The 24,161-nt window shown below is 37.9% G+C and overlaps 1 protein-coding gene across 6 annotated transcripts in view; it reads right to left on the bottom strand.

The window, feature by feature from the left end:
• The window catches only part of meis2a (Meis homeobox 2a), a 273,596-nt gene that overhangs the window by 169,610 nt on the left and 79,825 nt on the right, over window positions 1-24,161 (bottom strand). For 5 of the 6 annotated variants that reach the window (XM_062041439.1, XM_062041438.1, XM_062041434.1 and 2 more), the window contains exon 8: window positions 21,012-21,157. In XM_062041439.1, coding sequence (XP_061897423.1) covers window positions 21,012-21,157 — 146 coding nt within the window. The remainder of the gene's footprint in view (window positions 1-21,011; window positions 21,158-24,161) is intronic. The other variant, XM_062041436.1, reaches the window with a different exon arrangement.

Here is a 24,161-nt window from a genome sequence, read left to right on the forward strand (position 1 = left end):
TAAGTTTTCTTATAAAATTGTGACTTTTGTCGAGTAAAATTACGACTCTTCTCATAAAATTGCCAACATTTTAAGGTTTTCTTGTAAAATAGTGACATTTTTTTTGTAAAATTATGACCTTTGTCATAATTTTGCCTGGTAAAAATCAGATTATTTTTTATAATATTGCCAAAATTTTAAAGTTTTCTTATAAAATTGTGACTTTTGTCGAGTAAAATTACGACTCTTGTCATAAAATTGCCAACATTTTAAGCTTTTCTTGTAAAATAGTGAAATCTTTTTAGTAAAATTATGACCTTTGTCATAATAGCTCCTTGAATTCCTTCTAAGTCTATAACAAGATCTGATAGCTCAGTTACAGCTCTTTTTATTACCAAATATGTGTTATATGTGTTTTATGTTGCACGATTGCACCAAGAAAAATTCCTAGTTTGTGAACCCGTTCTCAAACAATGGCAATAAAACTATTCTGATTCTGATTCTGAATTTTGTCTGGTAAAAATCGGATTATTTTTATAATATTGCCAAAATGTTTAAGTTTTCTTATAAAATTGTGACTTTTGTCGAGTAAAATTACGACTCTTCTCATAAAATTGCCAACATTTTAAGCTTTTCTTGTAAAATAGTGACATTTTTTTTGTAAAATTATGACCTTTGCCATAATTTTGCCTGGTAAAAATCTGATTATCTTTTTATAATATTGCCAAAATTTTAAAGTTTTCTTATAAAATTGTGACTTTTGTCGAGTAAAATTACGACTCTTGTCATAAAATTGCCAACATTTTAAGATTTTCTTGTAAAATAGTGAATTTTTTTTAGTAAAATTATGACCTTTGTCATAATAGCTCCTTGAATTCCTTCTAAGTCTATAACAAGATCTGATAGCTCAGTTACAGCTCTTTTTATTACCAAATATGTGTTATATATGTTTTATGTTGCACGATTGCACCAAGAAAAATTCCTAGTTTGTGAACCCGTTCTCAAACAATGGCAATAAAACTATTCTGATTCTGATTCTGAATTTTGCCTGGTAAAAATCGGATTATTTTTATAATATTGCCAAAATTTTTAAGTTTTCTTATAAAATTGTGACTTTTGTCGAGTAAAATTACGACTCTTCTCATAAAATTGCCAACATTTTAAGCTTTTCTTGTAAAATAGTGAATTTTTTTTGGTAAAATTATGACCTTTGTCATAATTTTGCCTGGTAAAAATCTGATTATTTTTTATAATATTGCCAAAATTTTAAAGTTTTCTTATAAAATTGTGACTTTTGTCGAGTAAAATTACGACTCTTGTCATAAAATTGCCAACATTTTAAGCTTTTCTTGTAAAATAGTGAAATATTTTTAGTAAAATTATGACCTTTGTCATAATAGCTCCTTGAATTCCTTCTAAGTCTATAACAAGATCTGATAGCTCAGTTACAGCTCTTTTTATTACCAAATATGTGTTATATATGTTTTTTATGTTGCACGATTGCACCAAGAAAAAATCCTAGTTTGTGAACCTGTTCTCAAACAATGGCAATAAAACTATTCTGATTCTGATTCTGAATTTTGCCTGGTAAAAATCGGATTATTTTTATAATATTGCCAACATTTTTAAGTTTTCTTATAAAATTGTGACTTTTGTGGAGTAAAATTACGACTCTTCTCATAAAATTGCCAACATTTTAAGCTTTTCTTGTAAAATAGTGACATTTTTTTTGTAAAATTATGACCTTTGCCATAATTTTGCCTGGTAAAAATCTGATTATTTTTTATAATATTGCCAAAATTTTAAAGTTTTCTTATAAAATTGTGACTTTTGTGGAGTAAAATTACGACTCTTGTCATAAAATTGCCAACATTTTAAGCTTTTCTTGTAAAATGGTGAAATCTTTTTAGTAAAATTATGACCTTTGTCATAATAGCTCCTTGAATTCCTTCTAAGTCTATAACAAGATCTGATAGCTCAGTTACAGCTCTTTTTATTACCAAATATGTGTTATATGTGTTTTATGTTGCACGATTGCACCAAGAAAAATTCCTAGTTTGTGAACCCGTTCTCAAACAATGGCAATAAAACTATTGTGATTCTGATTCTGATTCTGGATGTTGCCTGGTAAAAATCAGATTATTTTTATAATATTGCCAACATTTTTAAGTTTTCTTATAAAATTGTGACTTTTGTGGAGTAAAATTACGACTCTTCTCATAAAATTGCCAACATTTTAAGCTTTTCTTGTAAAATAGTGACATTTCTTTAGTAAAATTATGACCTTTGTCATAATGGCTCCTTGAATTCCTTGAATTCCTTCTAAGTCTATAACAAGATCTGATAGCTCAGTTACAGCTCTTTGTATTACCAAATAAGTGTTATATGTGTTTTATGTTGCACGATTGCACCAAGAAAAATTCCTAGTTTGTGAACCCGTTCTCAAACAATGGCAATAAAACTATTCTGATTCTGATTCTGATATTAGAACCGGCAGCTGTTTTGCACGCACCAGTACTCCGTCAGTGTTGGAGCTAGGAATTTTCAAAATGGGGTCCCAGGGATCCCATCAAGTCATAAAAATGGGGCCCCACAGTAAATTTTCGGGGTTCCAGGGATCCCATCAAGTCATAAAAATGGGGCCCCACAGTAAATTTTTGGGGTCCCACTTTTTTGTAACTGTTTTGAAAACAAAACCTGTTATATCTCACATTCTATATTGTGTTTTGGAAAAAGGTTGTCACAAACGTTAAGTCATTTAAAAAAATAATAAAAAAGAAAACACATTTTTATGCATATGTATTTATGCATTCAGTTATAAACATTCATTCACTTTCTTCTTTCCTTCATGGGTCTAAACTTTACCGCTGCCGGTATTTCTATATTTTTATTGTAATATTTTTAGAATGTATTTGTTGTATTTTTGGACAAAGTAAGACAAAGAAAACAATCTGAAGATGTCTTTATTTTTTGGTTTTAATGACATGACTTTAATAGTCCGGCCCGCGTGTGCACAGATTTTCCTCCAAGTAGCTGAGATAGGCTCCAGCACCCCCCGCGACCCCGAAAAGGACAAGCGGTAGAAAATGGATGGATGGATGGATGGATGGCCCCTAAGCTAAAATGAGTTTGACACCCCTGCTGTAGAACCATGCTCTTATTATTTGCCTCAGTGAGTGTATGGCTCACTCGCTAGCTGCATTGACACTGCATTGATACCGCGATGTGGTTTTGTAACAGTCATCCGTCATCCGCTGGATTAAAAACGTCATCTAATTTGAACCGCGACTGTAATCAATAGTTACACTGCAAAAACTGAAATGTAATTAAGATTAAATATCTCAAATAAGGGTGATATTTGCTTATTTTCTGTCTGATAAGATACATCTTCTCACTAAGCAGATTTTATGTTAGAGTCTTTTACTTGTTTTAAGGGTTTTGGTCCTAAATGATCTCAGTTAGATATCACAGCTTGTTGCTGAGATTTGATGACCTATATTGAGTAAAACATGCTTGAAACTAGAATATCAACTGTTGCAAAGCTGTGTCATCAACACTCACAAGTATAAAACTACTTTTTTAAAGTAATAATTTGTTACTTCAAGCATGAAAAAAAAAATCACGATGCCGAGCGCATCATGATTGGCATTATGTCAAGATAATGGCACTAGCATTTACTTAATTTAAGAATATTTTTCAACATATTGAGCAGAAAGGTCTCTTTTTTTCTACCAAGAAAAGTGCACTTGTTATTAGTGAGAATATACTTATTTTAAGGTATTTTTGGGTTCATTGAGGTTAATAATAATTATTTACTCTTAATGTTAACATATGATAATTAATTTAAAAAATAATTGATGCGAGGAACAAAAATATGAGACTTATTTTGTATTATTTTGTCTTGGTATAACTTCACACTATATTGACAGTTTAAAAACATTGTTTGATTAAAAATTAGTATTTCTTATTACGTATTTCTCCTTACTCATTGCTTGTCTCTATGTTGTTGTTTTTTTTTACAATGTTACCTTTTGTACTGTTTATATTGTGCGAATGAAATAAAAAAAAAAATCTCAGATAATTTAATACATGAATAAAAAACACACCACAGAGGTTATTGTACCACAAAGGCTAAACCCATTTCACTTTATAAAACATGATTTTTTTTTGATAATGCGTAAACACGCACAGCATCTAAAATGATTTTTTTTTTTAATGCCACAGTCCAAGACTAAGGGATGTATCACTTCCCTGCCCGGGAGCCCAAGGGACCAATACACCTGGCTTAGCAGCTTAACAGCATTTCCCCAAAACACCCGTGCCGAAGAGTGGGACTCGGCACAAAAACTTGAGATCCTTGAGAGGGGCTTCCTGCACTCGCCCAACTGTGCCCCTATTTATTTTCATGGCTGTTTTAGGGGTTTACGCTAAGTCCAAACCAAAGAGGTCTATCTCTGTATCGGACTACTTCATGTTGTTGTTGCCAGGGTCACCCTTGTCTTTACAGGGGTGAGAAAGGGCCAGAGGGGTTGATTGATTGATTGATTGAGACTTTTATTAGTAGGTTGCACAGTGAAGTACATATTCCGTACAATTGACCACTAAATGGTAACACCCGAATAAGTTTTTCAACTTGTTTAAGTCGGGGTCCACTTAAATTGATTCATGATACAGATATATACTATCATATATACTATCATCATAATACAGTCATCACACAAGATAATCACATTGAATTATTTACATTATTTACAATCAGGGGTGTGGAGGGAGGGGGGGGGGGGTGGGGGGGGGGGATATGGACATCAAGTAGTGGACGTAGAGAGAGAGAGAGAGATCAGAAGGCATAAGAAAAAGAATCTGCATTTGATTGTTTACATTTGATTATTAGCAATCCGGGGAGGGTGTTAGTTTAGGGTTGTAGCTGCCTGGAGGTGAACTTTTATTGCGGTTTTGAAGGAGGATAGAGATGCCCTTTGCACAGGGTGAGAGGGAAGGAGCCAGGGGACTAATTGTGCATTTTATCCAAACAAAAAGGGAATATCACCACCTTTATTCATCCTTCTCTTGTCTCTATAACAACTCACAATGCATCCCTCACTTCCTTGCATTGGGGGCCGCAGTAGCAGCATCCCCCCCCCCCCCCCCCCCATTTTACACTCAAGTTTACCTTCCTGATAACATAATCTCCCTGTAGCATTGAAAAGCTTATACCAACAGTCTGGGATTTCCCTTCCTCTAATGTGGCTGGAAGACATCCAGAACCTCATGGGGACGTAGGAAGGGAGGGAGTGGGCGGTATTAGAGAGAGAGAAAGCAAAAGAGCAGGAGGGAGCGCTGTGACCCTCAGCTGCCTGCTAACACCGGCTGATCTGCCCATGCCGCCCTTTGCCAGTCGCACACGGGGGCATCTGGGGTCCCCGCCTTGTATGGACCCAGGGAGTCAGGACTGCAGGTTGTGGACAGAGGGGTTGCAGCAGGTCGGAACACACAACATCAGAGGGCATGTTGGTATGGGACATGTGATATGTGGCCCCCGAAGCCGTACAGTTTAGTGAGGTTTGGAAGCATTAGTTAGGACCACGCTGCCACAAAACTGTAACATATCAACTGAATGAAATGCACATACTACTTTATTACACCACATGTAAACAATAGTGTTGTCCCGATACCAATATTTTGGTACTGGTACCAAAATGTATTTCGAAACTTTTCTAAATAAAGGGGACCACAAAAAATTGCATTATTGGCTTTATTTTTTTACAAAAAAGCTTAGGGTACACTAAACATATGTTTCTCATTGCAAGTTTTTCCTTAAATAAAATAGTGAACATACTAGACAACTTTTAGTAATAAGTAAACAAACAAAGGCTCCTAATTTAGCTGCTGACATATGCAGTAACATATTGTGTCATTTATCATTCTATTATTTTGTCAACATTATTAAGGACAAGTGGTAGAAAATACTTGTTCATTTACTGTTAATATCTGCTTATGTTCTATGTACACTTCTGTTAAAATGTCTTTTGTTAGGATGTTTTACATTAGTTTTAGATGATACCACAAATGTAAGTATCAATCCGATACCAAGTAGTTACAGCAGGGGTGGGCAATTAATTTTTACCGGGGGCCGCATGAGCTACCCGAGCACTGCTGGAGGGCCACATCGACAATATTTCAATTAAATTTTGCTCAATATTATTTTTGATATATACCGTAAGATAAATAATAATAATAATAATAATAATAGTAATACTTCAACATAGTGTGTGTAACAGCATTCCATGACTAATATATATAAATTAACATTAATAATAAATGACAGTAAAATAAGCACACGTATGACTGAGGAGTCATAGTGTAACTTTGTGTGGTGTTTGAGTTGTCCGACTTTTTGTGTGGCCATAAACGCACCAGTGGTTTAGTGCTATGCGTGTTGGTGACAGATGACAAGTTGGTTTTGGCCTGGTTTGTACGGCAGAAAATGACTAGTTTTTCGAGATAGAATTGTTTTACTCATGTTTTTGGTGTGGTTATGTCAGAATATAAACAGTTTTGTTCAATAAAGGGATCGATATAATTCCTGTCCTCGAAGCATCTCGATAGACGTTACAATAATTGAACGGTGTTCAATTGAACGGTGTTGACGAACACCATTGGGGCCGCTTGTTGTCACTGTCACTCAAAGTTGCATTGCAAAATTCCATAGAATAAATATGTTTATTTTGTTTAGAATTCAGATGGGATTTGATTTGGTGCGCGGCATATACTTGCTGCGCGCAGCGGACGCTTGAGCAGTGCGCAATTGCGCAGGCACGCACCTTAGGTGAGGGGACGTTGCTTTGCAGTTCATGTCTTGTTGAAAACACGCCATTCCTCATCAACTTTTCTCTTTTTGGCGTCTCGGGTGTAAACCGTGCATCACTTGTCGCTGCATGTGCACCTTCACTCGCAGGTTACACACGGACACACGCCCATAAATAATACTTTTCAAAATAAAAGCAGCACAGTTGTATTGCGCGCAGGACATAGATGTTTTTTCAACTTTATTTTGTAATTGCAGTTCACATTCACTCACAATCACGCATACGTCCACACGGAAGTAATACAAATAACGATTTTCAAAACAAAAGCAGCACCGTTGTATTGCACACTCGACATAGATACTTTTTAAAATGTATTTTGTAATTTATAATTGGCCTCACGCGGGCCGGACAGGGACGCACAAAGGGCCGGATGCGGCCCGCGGGCCGCAGAATGCCCAGGTCTGAGTTACAGGATCATACATTGGTCATATTCAAAGTCCTCATGTGTCCAGGGACATATTTTCTCAGTTTATAAACACAATATACATTTAAAAAAAGAAAATTGATTTTGTGATGCTAAAAAATATAGATGTAATCATAGTAGTATCCACTAGATACACTCTTGGACTTGGTATCATTACAGTGGATGTGAGGTGTAGATCCACCAATGGCGTTTGTTTACATTTACATTACATACGGTGTGTAGTGAAGCATATCGTCCTGCAGGGATGATACTTGTAAGGGTGGAGGGTTGACCGGTACTTTTTAGAGGCGGTATAGTACCGAAAATAAATCATTAGTATCGCAGTACTACACCAATACCGGTATACCGTACAACCATAGTAAACAACAACAAATATGAATCAAAATCTCTTTTTTTTTCAAAAATACATGTTATTGTATCCTTCCCAGTCCTTATTAGGAATTGCCCATTTGTCGTCGACCAAATCGATGGACTGCATTGAGTCCAGCGGCAATATTTACAGTATGTTAGGAACTATTTAATCCACAATGAAGAACATTTTTTATTTGAAAGAATACAACTAACATTGGAATAGGAGAACCCCAGTGAATGTTCTGCACTCCTGTTTCAAGTCAAGTGTTGTATTGAGCAGAATAATAACGGTCGGAAAGGTTGTGTCTTAAGTAGATGTAGGTTATGTTGTTTTTCTATACAGACAGTAAAGTAATCAACGGCGCCTCTGCTGGATGCAACTAGCACTGTGCGATAAAACTATATATATATATATATATATATATATATATATATATATATATATATATATATATATATATATATATATATATATATATTTATATATATATATATATATATATATATATATATATATATATAAATATATATGTATATATATGTATATATATATATACAGTACAGGCCAAAAGTTTGGACAAACCTTCTCATTCAACGCGTTTTCTTTATTTTCATGACTAGTTACATTGCAGATTGTCACTGAAGGCATCAAAACTATTAATGAACACATGTGGAGTTATGTACTTAACAAAAAAGGTTAAATAACTTAAAACATGTTTTATATTCTAGTTTCTTTAAAATAGCCACCCTTCGCTGTACCATGAATCGATTAACGTGGACCCCGACTTAAACAAGTTGAAAAACGTATTGGGGTGTTACCATTTAGTGGTCAATTGTACGGAATATGTACTGTACTGTGCAATTTACTAATAAAAGTTTCAATCAATCAATGCTCTGATTACTGCTTTGCCCACTCTTGGCATTCTCTCAATGAGCTTCAGGAGGTAGTCACCTGAAATGATTTTCACTTCACAGGTTTCATAGTTTTGATGCCTTCAGTGACAATTTACAATGTAAAAATAGTCATGAAAATAAAGAAAAGGCGTGTCCAAACTTTTGGCCTGTACTGTAAATCGGAATAGACACAAAATCGATATAAATAGAAAATGCGTTCAATAGAACGGTCGATAATTGTTTGTTCTTCTTTGTTAGAAAAAAACGGAAGTTGCGAAGCAAGGTCGCTTGCATGAACAAAGGCACTCGTTTTCTGGTAACCGAGCAACGCAGGAAGTGATCACCTGATCAGTAGGAGTGACACGCATTCAGGTAACAGTAACTATTATCAAGTTTAGTCGCGCCATCTTGTTCTCTTGCGGTTGATTGTAGAGTGAGAAGAGAAACTAAGAATAAATGCTGCAGAGAGCAAAGAAATTGTCGATGAAATAGGAAAAGTCACCTCGACAGTATGGCAATTGTTTTAGATCGAGGGAATACGGTTTTCGATTTTCAGAAAATCAAATGCTTCTGATTAACTCCTTGGTTGTGCTTTGGGTGATAAACATAACGTATACAGTACAGTAAGGGACATATAATCAATGTAATTGTCATAGCCCCAATTATACTCAACTTTTAATAGTAGGTACTAGGGTTGTACGGTATACCGGTATTAGTATAGTACCGCGATACTAATGAATCATTTTCGGTACTATACCGCCTCTGAAAAGTACCGGTTTTTGAATATGACCAATGTATGATCCTGTAACTACTTGGTATCGGATTGATATCCACATTCGTGGTATCATCCGAAACTAACGTAAATTATCAAACAACAGAAGAATAAGTGATTATTACATTTTAACAGAAGTGTGGATAGAACATGTTAAAAGAGAAAGTAAGCAGATATTAACAGTAAATGAACAAGTAGATTAATAATCAATTTTCTACCACTTGTCATTCATAATTTTGACAAAATAATAGAATGGAAAATGACACAATATGTTACTGCATATGTCAGCAGCTAAATTAGGAGCCTTTTTTTGCTTACTTACTAATAAAAGACAAGTTGTCTTGTATGTTCACTATTTTATTTAAGGACAAACTTGAAATAAGAAACATATGTTTAACCCTGAAAGACCCAAATATAGAAAAACCTAAAAAATAAATTTGACCTTTCATATGTTGTTGTAGGGGGCATTTGATGCAGAAAGTAAAAAAAAAATGTTATGTATGTTTTTAGAGAAATGTTGTAATATTGCAACATTGGGCTTTGATGGGAGAAGAATTTCTGTATTTGTACTCACGTTGTCTGAACAACTAAGGGTTCATTTGCAGGGTTGATTGCTTACTTAGCCCCATAACGGTATATACCATTAATAATAATCACACATTAGTTATATTTTTATGAAGTCATTTATTACAAATATAAAAAATATGAAACAAGATAAAACTCTTAAAAAACGCTTTTTCCCCCTCTTTTATAATTGCAACAATTATATAACAAGCTCTAAATTAAATGTGATGCATCTGTTCCACAATAACTACATGTGTACATGCTCTAGACATTGTAATAACCCAAAAAAATATAAAAGACATTTTAATTACTTCAATCTGATGAATCCAGTCCAATGAAACAAATAGATTTTGTTCGAAGGAAACCTTAAAGTCAAAGTTAAAGTACCAATGATTGTCACGCACACACTAGATGTGGTGAAATTTGTCCTCTGCATTTGACCCATCCCCTTGGGGAGCAGTGGGCAGCAGCGGCGCCGCGCCCGGGAATCATTTTGGTGATTTAACCCCCAACTCCAACCCTTGATGCTGAGTGCCAAGCAGGGAGGGAAACGGGTCCCATTTTTATAGTCTTTGGTATGACTTGAGAGGTTGTGTGAGTTCATGGCCAGAAGGCATGACTTATAAACAAATGTACGATCCAATAGCCTTGTGAGACTGAACAATAGGACCCAATGACTATGTAAATGCGGTAAAAAAAATAAAAAAATATATAACAGATAGTTTTTTAGGATGGTTAAAGGTAACGTTGTAATTTTACAACAAGGGGTGTTACAGGGTTCATGTACAATAAGATTTTTTTGTTAAAATAAAGCCAATAATGCAATTTTTTGTGGTCCCCTTTATGTATAAAAGTACAGAGAAGTACTGAAAAGTACCAAAAAGTATCGAAATAATTTTGGTACTGGAACTAAAATATTGGTACTAGTAGGTACGTTCAGAACAGAGGAGAGGGGTGCTGATTGGTGGAAACTGAGGCTTAATAAAGACAAGCTATCTGGACGAAAAGGTCAAAGTACAATGAGGTGGGGGCAATTTTGTTATACTGAATCCAAAAGCCAACAGTTGTTACGATTGGCCTGTGGGTAAAAGAGGGGTGGGTGTTCAAATAGGGCAAGGGGCGGGGGTTAGTAGCCCCTGTCCTTTTGGATCTTTTCAGAAAGCTGCGACAATGGCTGGATGTTGAGAACATATGTAGAGAGACCCCCGTGGCTCACGGAGCTACACGCCGGCCCTCCGTCACCGCAAAAAAAAAAAAAAAAAAAAAAAAAAAAAATGCAGCTCCTTTTCACTCCTCACCCCTCAGTTAATGAATGGCAGCAATGACATAATGCCACTATGGGCCATTCAAAGCCCCCCAGAATTCAACCCTTTTTTTTTGCACAAATGCATCCAGCAACGGCAAATACATTTGCTTAGCAAATTAAAAGAAAGGCGAACGCAGGCGGGTGATTGGGAGTGTGTGTGTTCATACGTGTGTGTGTGTGTGTGGGAGAGTTTATGAGTGGGAGAATTGGATGGTGAGAAGAGGAGAAAGGGGGGTAATTCAATTAGTCGTCTTCCTTAGTGAAGAAACGAAGGCAGGTTAAAAGGGAGGGATTATTATTTGTACAAGACAAGCCTGCGCCTCACACAAAGGCAACAAATAAAGATTGGAGAGAACATCTACAAGCTGGAGGCCTTGAAAGCACCACGAATAAAAAACAGCTCCCCAAAAACTTGTGCTCGCCCATTGATTGCACCTTTCAATCGCTTCTTTCAGGCCACGTTTAAAACAATTCTAAAGCCCTCTGTGCACCTCCAGGATTTGAACCAGCAATTATTTGCATTGAGTTTTTTATATTAGCATCCTTACCATCCATACAAATAAGTCATTTCAACCTGGGAGTCTCAAGTGGCATACGAGTTAGTCAAAAAGAAGTTATTAAATCTTCAAAAATATTTTCTTCGAAATAAACTTTTGTTTTGAAAAGGGTGTATTGAAGTTCCGAGGCAAGACGGCAAGGTATGCAGGGCCACGTCTGGCCAAATTGGGGCCCTGATCAGAATTTTATTTATCACCATTATCATTTTTTGTCCACACTTTTTTATTCATATCAAATTTGTATCTAATGTTAAGTTTTGTATGAAAAAAATTCATGGCAGATAAATTTTATTTTTTTTTTTCATGCAAAATACCAAATTTTAATGAAATTAAAACATAAAGTTGCTTATGTTTCAGGCACGTGTCCGCCCTGAGATCGGTAGGTTGTGAGTTCAAACCCCGGCCGGGTCATACCAAAGACTATAAAAATGGGACCCATTACCTCCCTGCTTGGCACTCAGCATCAAGGGTTGGAATTGGGGGTTAAATCACCAAAAATGATTCCCGGGCGCGGCTACGCTGCTGCCCACTGCTCCCCTCACCTCCCAGGGGGTGATCAAGGGGATGGGTCAAATGCAGAGGACAAATTTCACCACACCTAGTGTGTGTGTGACAATCATTGGTACTTTAACTTTAACTTGATCTACAGTTCCAGTACGCCAGTGTGCGCCATAGTGGAATTTGTTAATATGTGCCTTTTTACTCTCATTTTATCATCAATGACAGAACAGGACTAGGAATATGTTTGCGGTAAAAAATGTCATATTAGGTGAAGTGAAGTGAAGTGAATTATATTTATATAGCGCTTTTCTCTAGTGACTCAAAGCGCTTTTTACATAGTGAAACCCAATATCTAAGTTACATTTAAACCAGTGTGGGTGGCACTGGGAGCAGTCTTGCCCAAGGACACAACGGTAGTGACTAGGATGGCAGAAGCGGGGATCGAACCTGCAACCCTCAAGTTGCTGGCACGGCCACTCTACCAACCGAGCTATACCACCCCCGTCAATCATTAATTGACATTTTACATCACACAAAAGGGGGGCCCCCCATGGCTGGCGAGGCCCTACGCACAGCGTGGGCTCTCTGTATAGAGAGGGGCGGCCCTAACTCTGGAGAGCATCCTCTGCAGTGGACGTTTGCCTTTTGCGCAACAAGGCTATTTTGTGTCACTCCGACAAAAAAAACAAAAAAAAAAAACAAATGTTCACTGCAGAGGATGCTGGTGCTCAGGAATATTTACTCTACTGAAGCTCGATTTTGATTTTTAAGAATGTCAGAAATGGGATAAGGAAGAAATGTTTAGATTTTGGGGATGATCCGGGTCACTGTTTAGATTTAGGTATTTTCAAAAGCATTATTTCATATTGGGATGTATTGGTGGATTTTATAGTTTAAGTTGCGAGTGTTGGTAGATCAAAGCTAATACATTACATTATCAGTATAATTTTCTTAGTGCTGTATTTTTCGGACTATAAGTCGCACCGGCCGAAAATGCATAATAAAGAAGGAAAAAAACCTATATAAGTCGCACTGGAGTATAAGTCGCATTTTTGGAGGAAACTTATTTGATAAAACCCAACACCAAGAATAGACATTTTAAAGGCAATTTAAAATAAATAAAGAATAGTGAACAACAGGCTGAATAAGTGTACGTTATATGAGGCATAAATAACCAACTGAGAATGTGCCTGGTATGTTAACGTAACATATTATGGTAAGAGTCATTCAAATAACTATAAAATATAGAACATGCTATACGTTTACCAAACAATCTGTCACTCCTAATCGCTAAATCCCATGAAATCTTATACGTCTAGTCTCTTACGTGAATGAGCTAAATAATATTATTTGATATTTTACGGTAATGTGTTAATAATTTCACACATAAGTCGCTCCTGAGTATAAGTCGCACCCCCTATGGGAAAAAACTGCGACTTATAGTCCGAAAAATACGGTAAATGAATGTGGATCCTTGGATGTTATGCAACAAGCACACACCTTCTATTGCAAAAGCAATATCACTCAAATATAATAATATAAAATATCACAAAAGCAATATTACTGCTCAGTCGCCTTGTGGTTAGAGTGTCCGCCCTGAGATTGGTAGGTCGTGAGTTCAAACCCGGCCGAGTCATACCAAAGACTATAAAAATGGGACCCATTACCTCCCTGCTTGGCACTCAGCATCAAGGGTTGGAATTGGGGGTTAAATCACCAAAATGATTCCCGAGCGTGGCCACCGCTGCGGCTCACTGCTCCCCTCACCTCCCAGGGGGCGGATCAAGGGGACGGGTCAAATGCAGAGGGTAATTTCACCACACCTAGTGTGTGTGTGACTATCAGTGGTAATTTAACCTTAACTTTAACAAATGAATATGTGAGGATTTTTTAAAAAATTCACATTATATTTAATGGGTTGTTCTTATTATTGTTACATTTTACACATATGTAGTTTTTGTGTATCGTGCAAACACACATATTCATAAAAATCTGATGGTAAAAAAGTGCAAATTAAAATGCCAAATCTCAACGCGAGTTATGAAATAAGCGAAAGGAAATGTGAGAAATGTTATCTTTATACACATTTCCTTTCCGATTTGCACCAACTTGGAATGGGTCCTTGTTATTTATGTGGACTGACCCTCCACAGAGTTTTACATAAATCGGCCAGGTGGTTTCAGGTGCTCAAAATGCCTTCAAATTTGTGAGTGCCGCACGGTCCCGGCGACGGCTCTCCAGTCAGGGAGCGAGTGAGCTTTGAACAGCTGCGAAGTCATTTTGATAATGATGAGAATAATAAGCAATAAGCGCGGCCGGCGAGGCTTCGGGGGGGCTTTGCTGTTGCAGCTTCACTGCTCCTGAATAGATAAAAGTGATTAAAGCACTCCTGATTATCCCCTGACCAATATGTAGTGGATTTACAGTCCTTTCAATTAGTCCATATTTGCTGGTCACTCATTACTTCTTTGGGTTGTATTTTTTTGGAGGGTGGGGGGATTTGGGTGTTGGTGTGGGCAGGGGGTGCACTGCAAAAACTGAAATCTAAGTAAGATTAAATATCTCCAGGGTGATATTTGCTTATTTTATGTCTGATAAGATAATTCTTCTCACTAAGCAGATTTTATGTTAGAGTGTTTTACTTGTTTTAAGGGGTTTGGTCCTAAATTATCTCAGTAAGATATTACAGCTTGTTGCTGAGATTTTATGACCTATATCAGGGGTGTCCAAACTTTTTCCACAGAGGGCCGCACACGGAAAAATTTAAGCATGCGGGGGCCATTTTCATTTTCAAACCATAACAAAATATATAGAATTTTTTTTTTTTGAACCTCCCGGGGACCTTGAAGGGTCTCAGTCATTAAAACGTTAAAAATAAGTCAAATTATTATTATTTTTTATTTATTTAACGCTTACAGTAAATCTCTATATCAACTTCAGGTTGATAAAAAGTAAAAAAAAAAAAAAAAAGGTTTTATGCCTTTTCTGTCAAAGACAACTTTGTTTTTTTATAGCAAAACTGAAAATATGCAGTATTTAGTAATTAGAGCTCTAAAAGATCAATAATGCAGGACACCATTGATTTTAATTCTTTAATAGTTTTGAGAAATCAGTGAAAATATTAATAAAATCCCACTAAATATGTTTGGGATCCAAAAGGTCCCCCACTCATAAAGTGATACATTTTTATTAGTTTTTTTTAAACTTTCAACACTTAAGTTACGAGATCAACTTCAGATATATCTGTCGATTTTACGTTTGAACTATTATTTTGTTTGTTTTTATGCTCTTTTGTCAAAGAAAACTTTGATGTTTTTTATATGGCAACCACACAATATATGCAATATTTTTTCCACATAGAACATTTTAAAGTGACATTTTTGAAGTAATCGGAGCCATGAATAGGTCAATAATTCATTATAAAATAGATTTTTTGTATTTTTTTTTGGAGCAATAGCAGAAAAAAGAAAAATAAAGAAAGACAAAAGAAAACAGCCTGCATGGCAGCTTTGTGTCAACATTGCAACTTTTTATCGTTAGATTTCACCTCATTCCACTTTTTTAAATGTTTTTTTTTAATTTTTGCAATACTATCAATTTTGCAATTTTTGCAGAATGTGTGGCGGGCCGTTAAACAATTAGCTGCGGACCGCAAATGGCCCCCGGGCCGCACTTTGGACATTCCTGACCTATATTGACTAAAACATGCTTGAAACTAGAATATCAACTGTTGCAAAGCTGTGTCATTAACACTCACAAGTATAAAACTACTTTTTTAAAGTGATAATTTCTTACTTCAAGCATGAAAAAAAAAATCACGATGCCGAGCGCATATCATTATGTCAAGATAATAGCACTAGCATTTACTTAATTTAAGAAAATTTTTCAACATATTCAGCAAAAAGGTCTTTTTTTTCTACCAAGAAAAGTGCACTTGTTATTAGTGAGAATTTACTTATTTTAAGGTATTTTTGGGTTAATTGAAGTTAGCTAATTTGACTTGTTTTGGAAAGTCTTGACAAGCCGAATTTTCTTATTCTATTGGCAGATAATTTTGCTTGGTTCAAATAAAATACCCCTAATTTTTGTATTTTTTTTTTCTCGTTTTTGAACACTGACTTTTTGCGGTGTGTGAGCTGACCCTACAGTAAAGACCGAGACAATAAAGTCTACTTTCACTGTCTTTTACAGCGCTGTCCTCTTTATGTGTCGCATGCTGCTCCTGTAATCTGACCTTTGTGCCAAAATCAATACAGCATGATGTTCTGATAATGCACTGACATCAGCGAGGGTCCAAGGGAGGGGAAGGTCGATCCCCTCTATGCTTACAAATAGACACACACCCGTGTCTTATTTCACCGAGTCATGCCATGTTCAGAGTGAAACAAACACAGCGGGAGTGCGTAAGAAGGTCCGAATTTGGTCACCTCAGGTTCAATTCTGTTTACATTTGTGTGGAAGTAGGTGTGTTAAAATGTAAGATTTGGTCTCCGATATTTGGTATTTTACTAAGGTAACGACACCCTTTCACGCAGTATAGATGCACAGAAATGGAATGGTAGGGTGAAATTCAAAAGTGGCAAATTTAAGCAAGCATCAAATTATGGTAAATGGTAAATGGGTTATACTTGTATAGCGCTTTTCTACCTTCAAGGTACTCTAAGCGCTTTGACAGTATTTCCACATTCACCCATTCACACACTGATGGCGGGAGCTGCCATGCAAGGCCCTAAGCACGACCCATCAGGAGCAAGGGTGAAGTGTCTTGCTCAAGGACACAACGGACGTGACGAGGTTGGTAGAAGGTGGGGATCGAACCAGGAACCCTCAGGTTGCTGGCACGGCCACTCTCCCAACCGCGCCACACCGTCCCCAGGATGCTGATTGCAGGATGCTGTGTGAAGGTGACCCAAACGTACTATGGGCAGAGCGTAGTCGCGCACACTGCGGTGTTGTAGTTACCTGGTAATTTCCCGAGAAACACGGTCCTTACGCTTTGACTTTATTTTTCCTTTTTGTTCTGCCATACCTAAGGATGGGTACCGAATTCGGTAGTTTTAGAGACACCAATCGAACACAACACTTGGCGGGCAAACAAGCACTCAAAGCGGACTAGGTCGGACTGCCATGCCAACAAAGCAAGTACCGTATTTTTCGGACTATAAGTCGCAGTTTTTTTTCATAGTTTGGCCGGGGGTGCGACTTATACTCAGGAGCGACTTATGTGTGAAATTATTAACACATTACCCTAAAATATCAAATAATATTATTTAGCTCATTCACGTAAGAGACTAGAAGTATTAGATTTTATGGGATTTAGCGATTAGGAGTGACAGATTGTTTGGTAAACGTATAGCATGTTCTATATGTTATAGTTATTTGAATGACTCTTACCATAATATGTTACGTTAACATACCAGGCACGTTCTCAGTTGGTTATTTATGCGTCATATAACGTACACTTATTCAGCCTGTTGTTCACTATTCTTTATTTATTTTAAATTGCCTTTCAAATGTCTATTCTTGGTGTTGGGTTTTATCAAATACATTTCCCCCAAAAAATGCGACTTATACTCCAGTGCGACTTATATATGTTTTTTTCCTTCTTTATTATGCATTTTCGACCGGTGCGACTTATACTCCGGAGCGACTTATACTCCGAAAAATACGGTATGCCTGACATAAAACACAACAGTAAGGATCCACGTTTCAAAATGTGCTAGTTTGATGCAAAGTCACATTGGATTTTCCATAGACATGCTACTGATTAGCATTAGCGATTTGACATGGCGATTTCAACACCTCAGACTTAGACAAAATGTATTGATACACAAGGGAAATTGTTGCACACAGTAGCTCAGTTACAAAGGATGGAAAGGATAATGCACACAAGGGCACAAAAAGAGGGCGAAAACAAAAGGTATAAAGTAGACTAAAAATTTACCTTAGTAGCAATATAAAATATAACATACATGTAATATTTACATATTATATATACAGTATATAATATATACTTATATTTTATTATTATATTAAATGATAAATGGGTTATACTTGTATAGCGCTTTTCTACCTTCAAGGTACTCAAAGCGCGTTGACACTATTTCCACATTTACCCATTCACACACACATTCACACACTGATGGCGGGAGCTGCCATGCAAGGCGCTAACCAGCAGCCATCAGAGGCAAAGGGTGAAGTGTCTTGCCCAAGGACACCACGGACGTGACTAGGAAGGTAGAAGGTGGGAATTGAACCCCAGTAACCAGCAACACTCCGATTGCTGGCACAGCCACTCTACCAACTTCGCCATGCCGTCCCTTTATCATTTATTATCATTATTATTATATTATTATTTTTATATAACATACAATATAAAGATTTCAACAAGATTTCAAGATTTCAACACCTCCAATTTCATTAAAACCACAACTAAGATGCACGTTACAATCAAACAGCTGGTGTCTAATAAGTACAATAATTACAGTATAAACACTTAACAAAAGACTGGATGCATCTTGGTGGCAAAGACTACTTCCAAGCAAGGCAACACATCGTAGTCTATACACTACTGCTACCTCACTTCTCGGAATTTCAACTGCATGCAAACTTGTAAATGAGACTCAGAGGTATAAGAAACCAAGATATAACAACTAGACAGCACTGACACAACAAACAACATTTATTAACACACCAACACACACAGGTGTACCAAAAATCGGCACAATTACCGTATTTTCCGCACTATAAGGCGCACCGGATTATAAGGCGCACCTTCAATGAATGGCCTATTTTAAAACTTTGTTCATATATAAGGCGCACCGCATTATAAGGCGCATAGAATAGACGCTACAGTAGAGGCTGGGGTTGCGAGACCTGTTGCTGCTCAATATTGGTCCATATATAAGGCGCACCGGATTATAAGGCGCACCGTCAGCTTTTGAGAAAATTGGAGGTTTTTAGGTGCGCCTTATAGTGCGGAAAATACGGTAAGTACCGGTATCGATTCCAAGGTACTGAGAATTGCCCTACACTGACGTTCCACCCGAGTATGTTTGGGCCTTAAAAGGCATATGCAAAATATTTATGGTCAGGACTCAGATGCAGAGATTTTGCAAAATCACTATGTGAGAGATATAGTTATTTTTAATTTACTAACCTGAGTATCCACATTTATTTTCAGATTTTCCCCAAATTGGAAGGTTATGTATGTATGTATGGTATGTGCTATAGTATTTATTTTTTTCTATTTATTTCGGGAACGTCTCCACTCTGATATCACGCAACAAAACCAGGCACAAGTCAGTAATAAAAGACAGAAATGTCCTCATTACTCGACCAGGAAGCAACATTTTCCCTCTCCCACCTGAGAGAACGGTGCCAAACAATGGACGTGCATCCCCACGTCGGATTAAATGTCCTGTCCCATTGTTGCGAGGGACTTTTGCTGAGCAGGGTAAACAGTCCAAAGTGATTACGTTGACCCGGTCACTGCGCACCTCTGACAGTTGGCTGACAGGTGAGTCACTCTGGTCACTGCTATGTGACAGCATGTGTTTTCGTCCGAAAATGGATAATAATAATAATAATAATAATAATAATAATAATAATAATAATAATAACTAGAAAATTCCCACTGAAATTTTGATGGGCCTGCTATCTGTGCCCTGGACCTTTAGTTGCCGTAAGCCGCCGTACTGTGAAAATTACAGATGTCCGATAATATCGAACTGCTGATATTATCTGCCGATAAATCCTTTAAAATGTGATATCGGAAATTATCGGTATCGGTTTCAAAAAGTAAAATGTATGACTTTTTAAAACACAGATGTACGGAGTGGTACACGGAAGTAGGGAGAAGTACAGAGCGCCGATAAATCTTAAAAGGCACTGCCTTTGCGTGCCGGCCCAATCACATAATATTTACAGGCTTTTCACACACACAAGTGAATGCAATGCATACTTGGTCAACAGCCATACAGGTCACACTGAGGGTGACCGTATAAACAACTTTAACACTGTTACAAATATGCGCCGCACTGTGAACCCACACCAAACAAGAATGACAAACACATTTCGGGAGAACATCGGCACCGTAACACAACATAAACACAACAGAACAAATACCCAGAACCCCTTGCAGCACTAACTCTTCCGGGACGCTACAATATACACCCCCCGCAACCCCCCCCACCCCCCAACCTCCTCATGCTCTCTCAGGGAGAGCATGTCCCAAATTCCAAGCTGCTGTTTTGAGGCATGTTAAAAAAAATAATGCACTTTGTGACTCCAATAATAAAAATGGCAGTGCCATGTTGACATTTTTTTCCATAACTTGAGTTGATTCATTTTGGAAAACCTTGTTACATTGTTTAATGCATCCAGCGGGGCATCACAACAAAATTAGGCATAATAATGTGTTAATTCCACCACTGTATATATCGGTATCAGTCGATATCGGAATCGGTAATTAAGAGTTGGACAATATCGGAATATCGGCAAAAAAGCCATTATCGGATATCTCTAGTGAAAATGGTGCCGGGTGTCCGAATCCGTGAGTTTTAGGTTGAACTGTGCAAAATGAAGCACAGAGCTAGCCTAAAACAGTAGCATTTTTGACATGAAAATGCTAACACTTAGCATGTGTGCTAAAGATAGCATGATAACAAGTCAGCTTGTTTCATATACCAAGTTATACGACTCAAAGGTTGCGAGCACCCATTCACTGCTGCTTAGCAGTGAATTGCAGCATTGCAGCAGGCCCATAATAATAATAATAATAATACCATAAACTCACCGTGAGATGCTGGAAGAGCCATGCCCTCATGATGTTGGTGGCCACCTTGGGGAAAATGCCTCGTTTTTTCTGCCTCTTCTTATCCTTGTCGGGGTCGTCGTCGTCGCCTGTGCCGGGCGATGCCACGCTGTTGTCTAGACCGTCTCCTGGACGGAAAGCGAAGCCTGCGTTAAATAATATCTCGCCATGTGAAACATAAACGCTGCCCAGGCGACTAAAGCTCGACTTATGAGGGATGGGATAACCTGACAAATACCACACTTGATACCTAAGAGTGAGGCCAAAAGCAAGCCGAGGCTCAGTGAATTTTCCAGAGTGAATTACAGTGTTATGAATTGAAGATATGGAGGCAGGGGGTTGGATTTAGATGGCCTTAGACAAAGGCTTGTGTTGAGTGAGGGGTTTACACTGAGATCTAGCCCTGTTGTTCTACTCTATAGCCCACAGCATGTACAAAGGGAAGGGGGGTTAATGACTGTAGTGTTATGGTTGGACACCAGGTCTACAGTAGGAAGGAGGGGAAAAAAAGGAAACAATGAAGAAGTACAGTAGTTTGGACTCGCGTCATTATTTCAATTACGTTAGCATGCTTGACATTATTATGTTCAAAATAAGACCAAAAAAAAAATGGCATCCAAGCTGCTCCTTTTAGTAACCTACTCGGAACATTTTTTCCTCAAGATTTCTAACGAAAACAATAGCAAATATGGCCTTGCTCACACTGCGGGTCAATTTCCATTCTTATTTTTCAAATCCAACCCCTGGCCTCTTTCGTATGTGGATATAAATCGCATATGTATCCGCGATCGGGTCGTGTACGTCAAGAAGCAATAGAAAACAATAGACGGTTGTGAAATAAGTAGTAAACAAATAAGCAGATATCAGGAAAAAATAAGATATTTTAGGAAAAATGAAGCAAACGTACCACAAACTGCAAGTTAGAATAGAATGGACTTTATTGTCATTATATATAACGAGATTAAGGACTCCAACTTAAGGTGCGGTAGTGGGAACAAATATGGGGTAAAAATAAATTACACAAGAGGTAATAAAGAAAAAACTAATAATTGAAATAAACAGACTACTATCCAATAAAAATAATAAGCAATCCTGTATAATATAAAAAACACTATAGAAATACAAAATACTGTACAATACACAGAACAAGACAAGAGTACCGGAGTAATAAATAACAATCAGTGTCGGATGTATTGCACTCGAAGGGTAATATTGCACAGTAGGGTATTAGGGTAGGATATTGTATAGGGGTGAATTATTATTATAAGTTAGAGTTGAAGATGGTGACAGCTCTGGGAAAGAAGCTGTCTCTGAGCCTGTTTGTTCTGGCTCTGATGCACCTGCCCGATGGTAGCAGCTCGAACAGGTGGAAGCCAGTTATACTTATACTTGGGTTGTACTCTACCAACCGGCGTAGCAACTTAAGGGTTCTGGGTTCGATCCCCGCCTGTGCCATCCTAGTCACTACTGTTGTGTCATTGGGCAAGACACTTCACCCACCTGCTCCCAGTTAAAAAAAAAAGTACCACTGATAGTCACACACACACAAGGTGTGGCGAAATTAACCTCTGCATTTGACCCATCCCCTTGTTCCACCTCCTAGGAGGTGAGGGGAGCAGTGAGCAGCAGCGGTGGCTGCGCTCGGGAATCATTTTGGTGATTTAACCCCCAATTCCAACCCTTGATAATGAGTGCCTAACAGGGAGGTAATGGGTCCCATTTTGATAGACTTTGGTTTGAACTCACAGCCTTTAAAGGCCTACTGAAACCCACTACTACCGACCACGCAGTCTGATAGTTTATATATCAATGATGAAATCTTAACATTGCAACACATGCCAATACGGCCGGGTTAGATTAGTAAAGTGCAATTTTAAATTTCCCGCGAAATATCCTGCTGAAAACGTCTCGGTATGATGACGTTTGCGCGTGACGTCACGGATTGTAGCGGACATTTTGGGACACCATTGTGGCCAGCTATTAAGTCGTCTGTTTACATCGCAAAATTCCACAGTATTCTGGACATCTGTGTTGGTGAATCTTTTGCAATTTGTTTAATGAACAATGGAGATAGCAAAGAAGAAAGCTGTAGGTGGGAAGCAGTGTATTAGCGGCCGGCTGCAGCAACACAAACACGCAGCGGCTACGTCGTAGCCGGTGTTTCATTGTTTACATTCCCGAACGATGACAGTCAAGCTTCTCACAGCATCTTCCCTATCTGAATCGCTTCCACTGCCCTCTAGTCCTTCACTCTCACTTTCCTCATCCACAAATGTTTCATCCTCGCTCAAATTAATGGGGGAATCGTCGCTTTCTCGGTCCGAATCGCTCTCGCTGCTTGTGGCCATGATTGTAAACAATGTGCAGATGTGAGGAGCTCCACAATCTGTGACGTCACGCTACTTCCGGTACAGGCAAAGCTTTTTTATCAGCGACCGAAAGTTGCGAACTTTATCGTCGATGTTCTCTACTAAATCCTTTCAGGAAAAATATGGCAATATCGCGAAATGATCAAGTATGACACATAGAATGGATCTGCAATCCCCGTTTGAATAAGAAAATCTCATTTCAGTAGGCCTTTAATGCATATGATTGGAATCGTCAGCATAAGCCACGAACAAAACATCCTAAGTTTTCCCGATCTCCTGCATTCTTGTGCACAGTAATATCTTTTGGGACCTCATTTTCTGCCACGTGCAAATTCAAAGTATGGACGTGATTTGAGGAGACGCATGGCTGCACTTCAATGCACATAGTGGACTGGTTTGCCTCCACCCGCCCCTTGCAGATTAGCATGGCAAACCAGCACATTATCATCCGTCAGTTTTTCATTCCGAGTCGTAAAACCAAACAAAAACCGCATTCCTCCTTCAAAACTGAAGTTTCCATTTTCATGCCCCCCCCACCCCCTTTTTCTTGTTCCTCCTTCCCCGTTGCATCAATTGTGCATTAGCAAAAAATGATTTACTTTTAACACTCCTAGTTATTTTTTCTTGCCCCGGGGCACAGATGCCTTGAAAGCCTTCCTTGAGGGCATCTAAATTATGTATCTGAAAAACTCCTCCACTAAGGCCGGGAAAGACCCCGGCATGTTCTCCGAACTCGAACTCGCACGTCCGCCCGTTTTTGGAG

Source organism: Entelurus aequoreus, linkage group LG03 (assembly GCF_033978785.1).
Source record: "Entelurus aequoreus isolate RoL-2023_Sb linkage group LG03, RoL_Eaeq_v1.1, whole genome shotgun sequence".
Taxonomy (NCBI): domain Eukaryota; kingdom Metazoa; phylum Chordata; class Actinopteri; order Syngnathiformes; family Syngnathidae; genus Entelurus; species Entelurus aequoreus.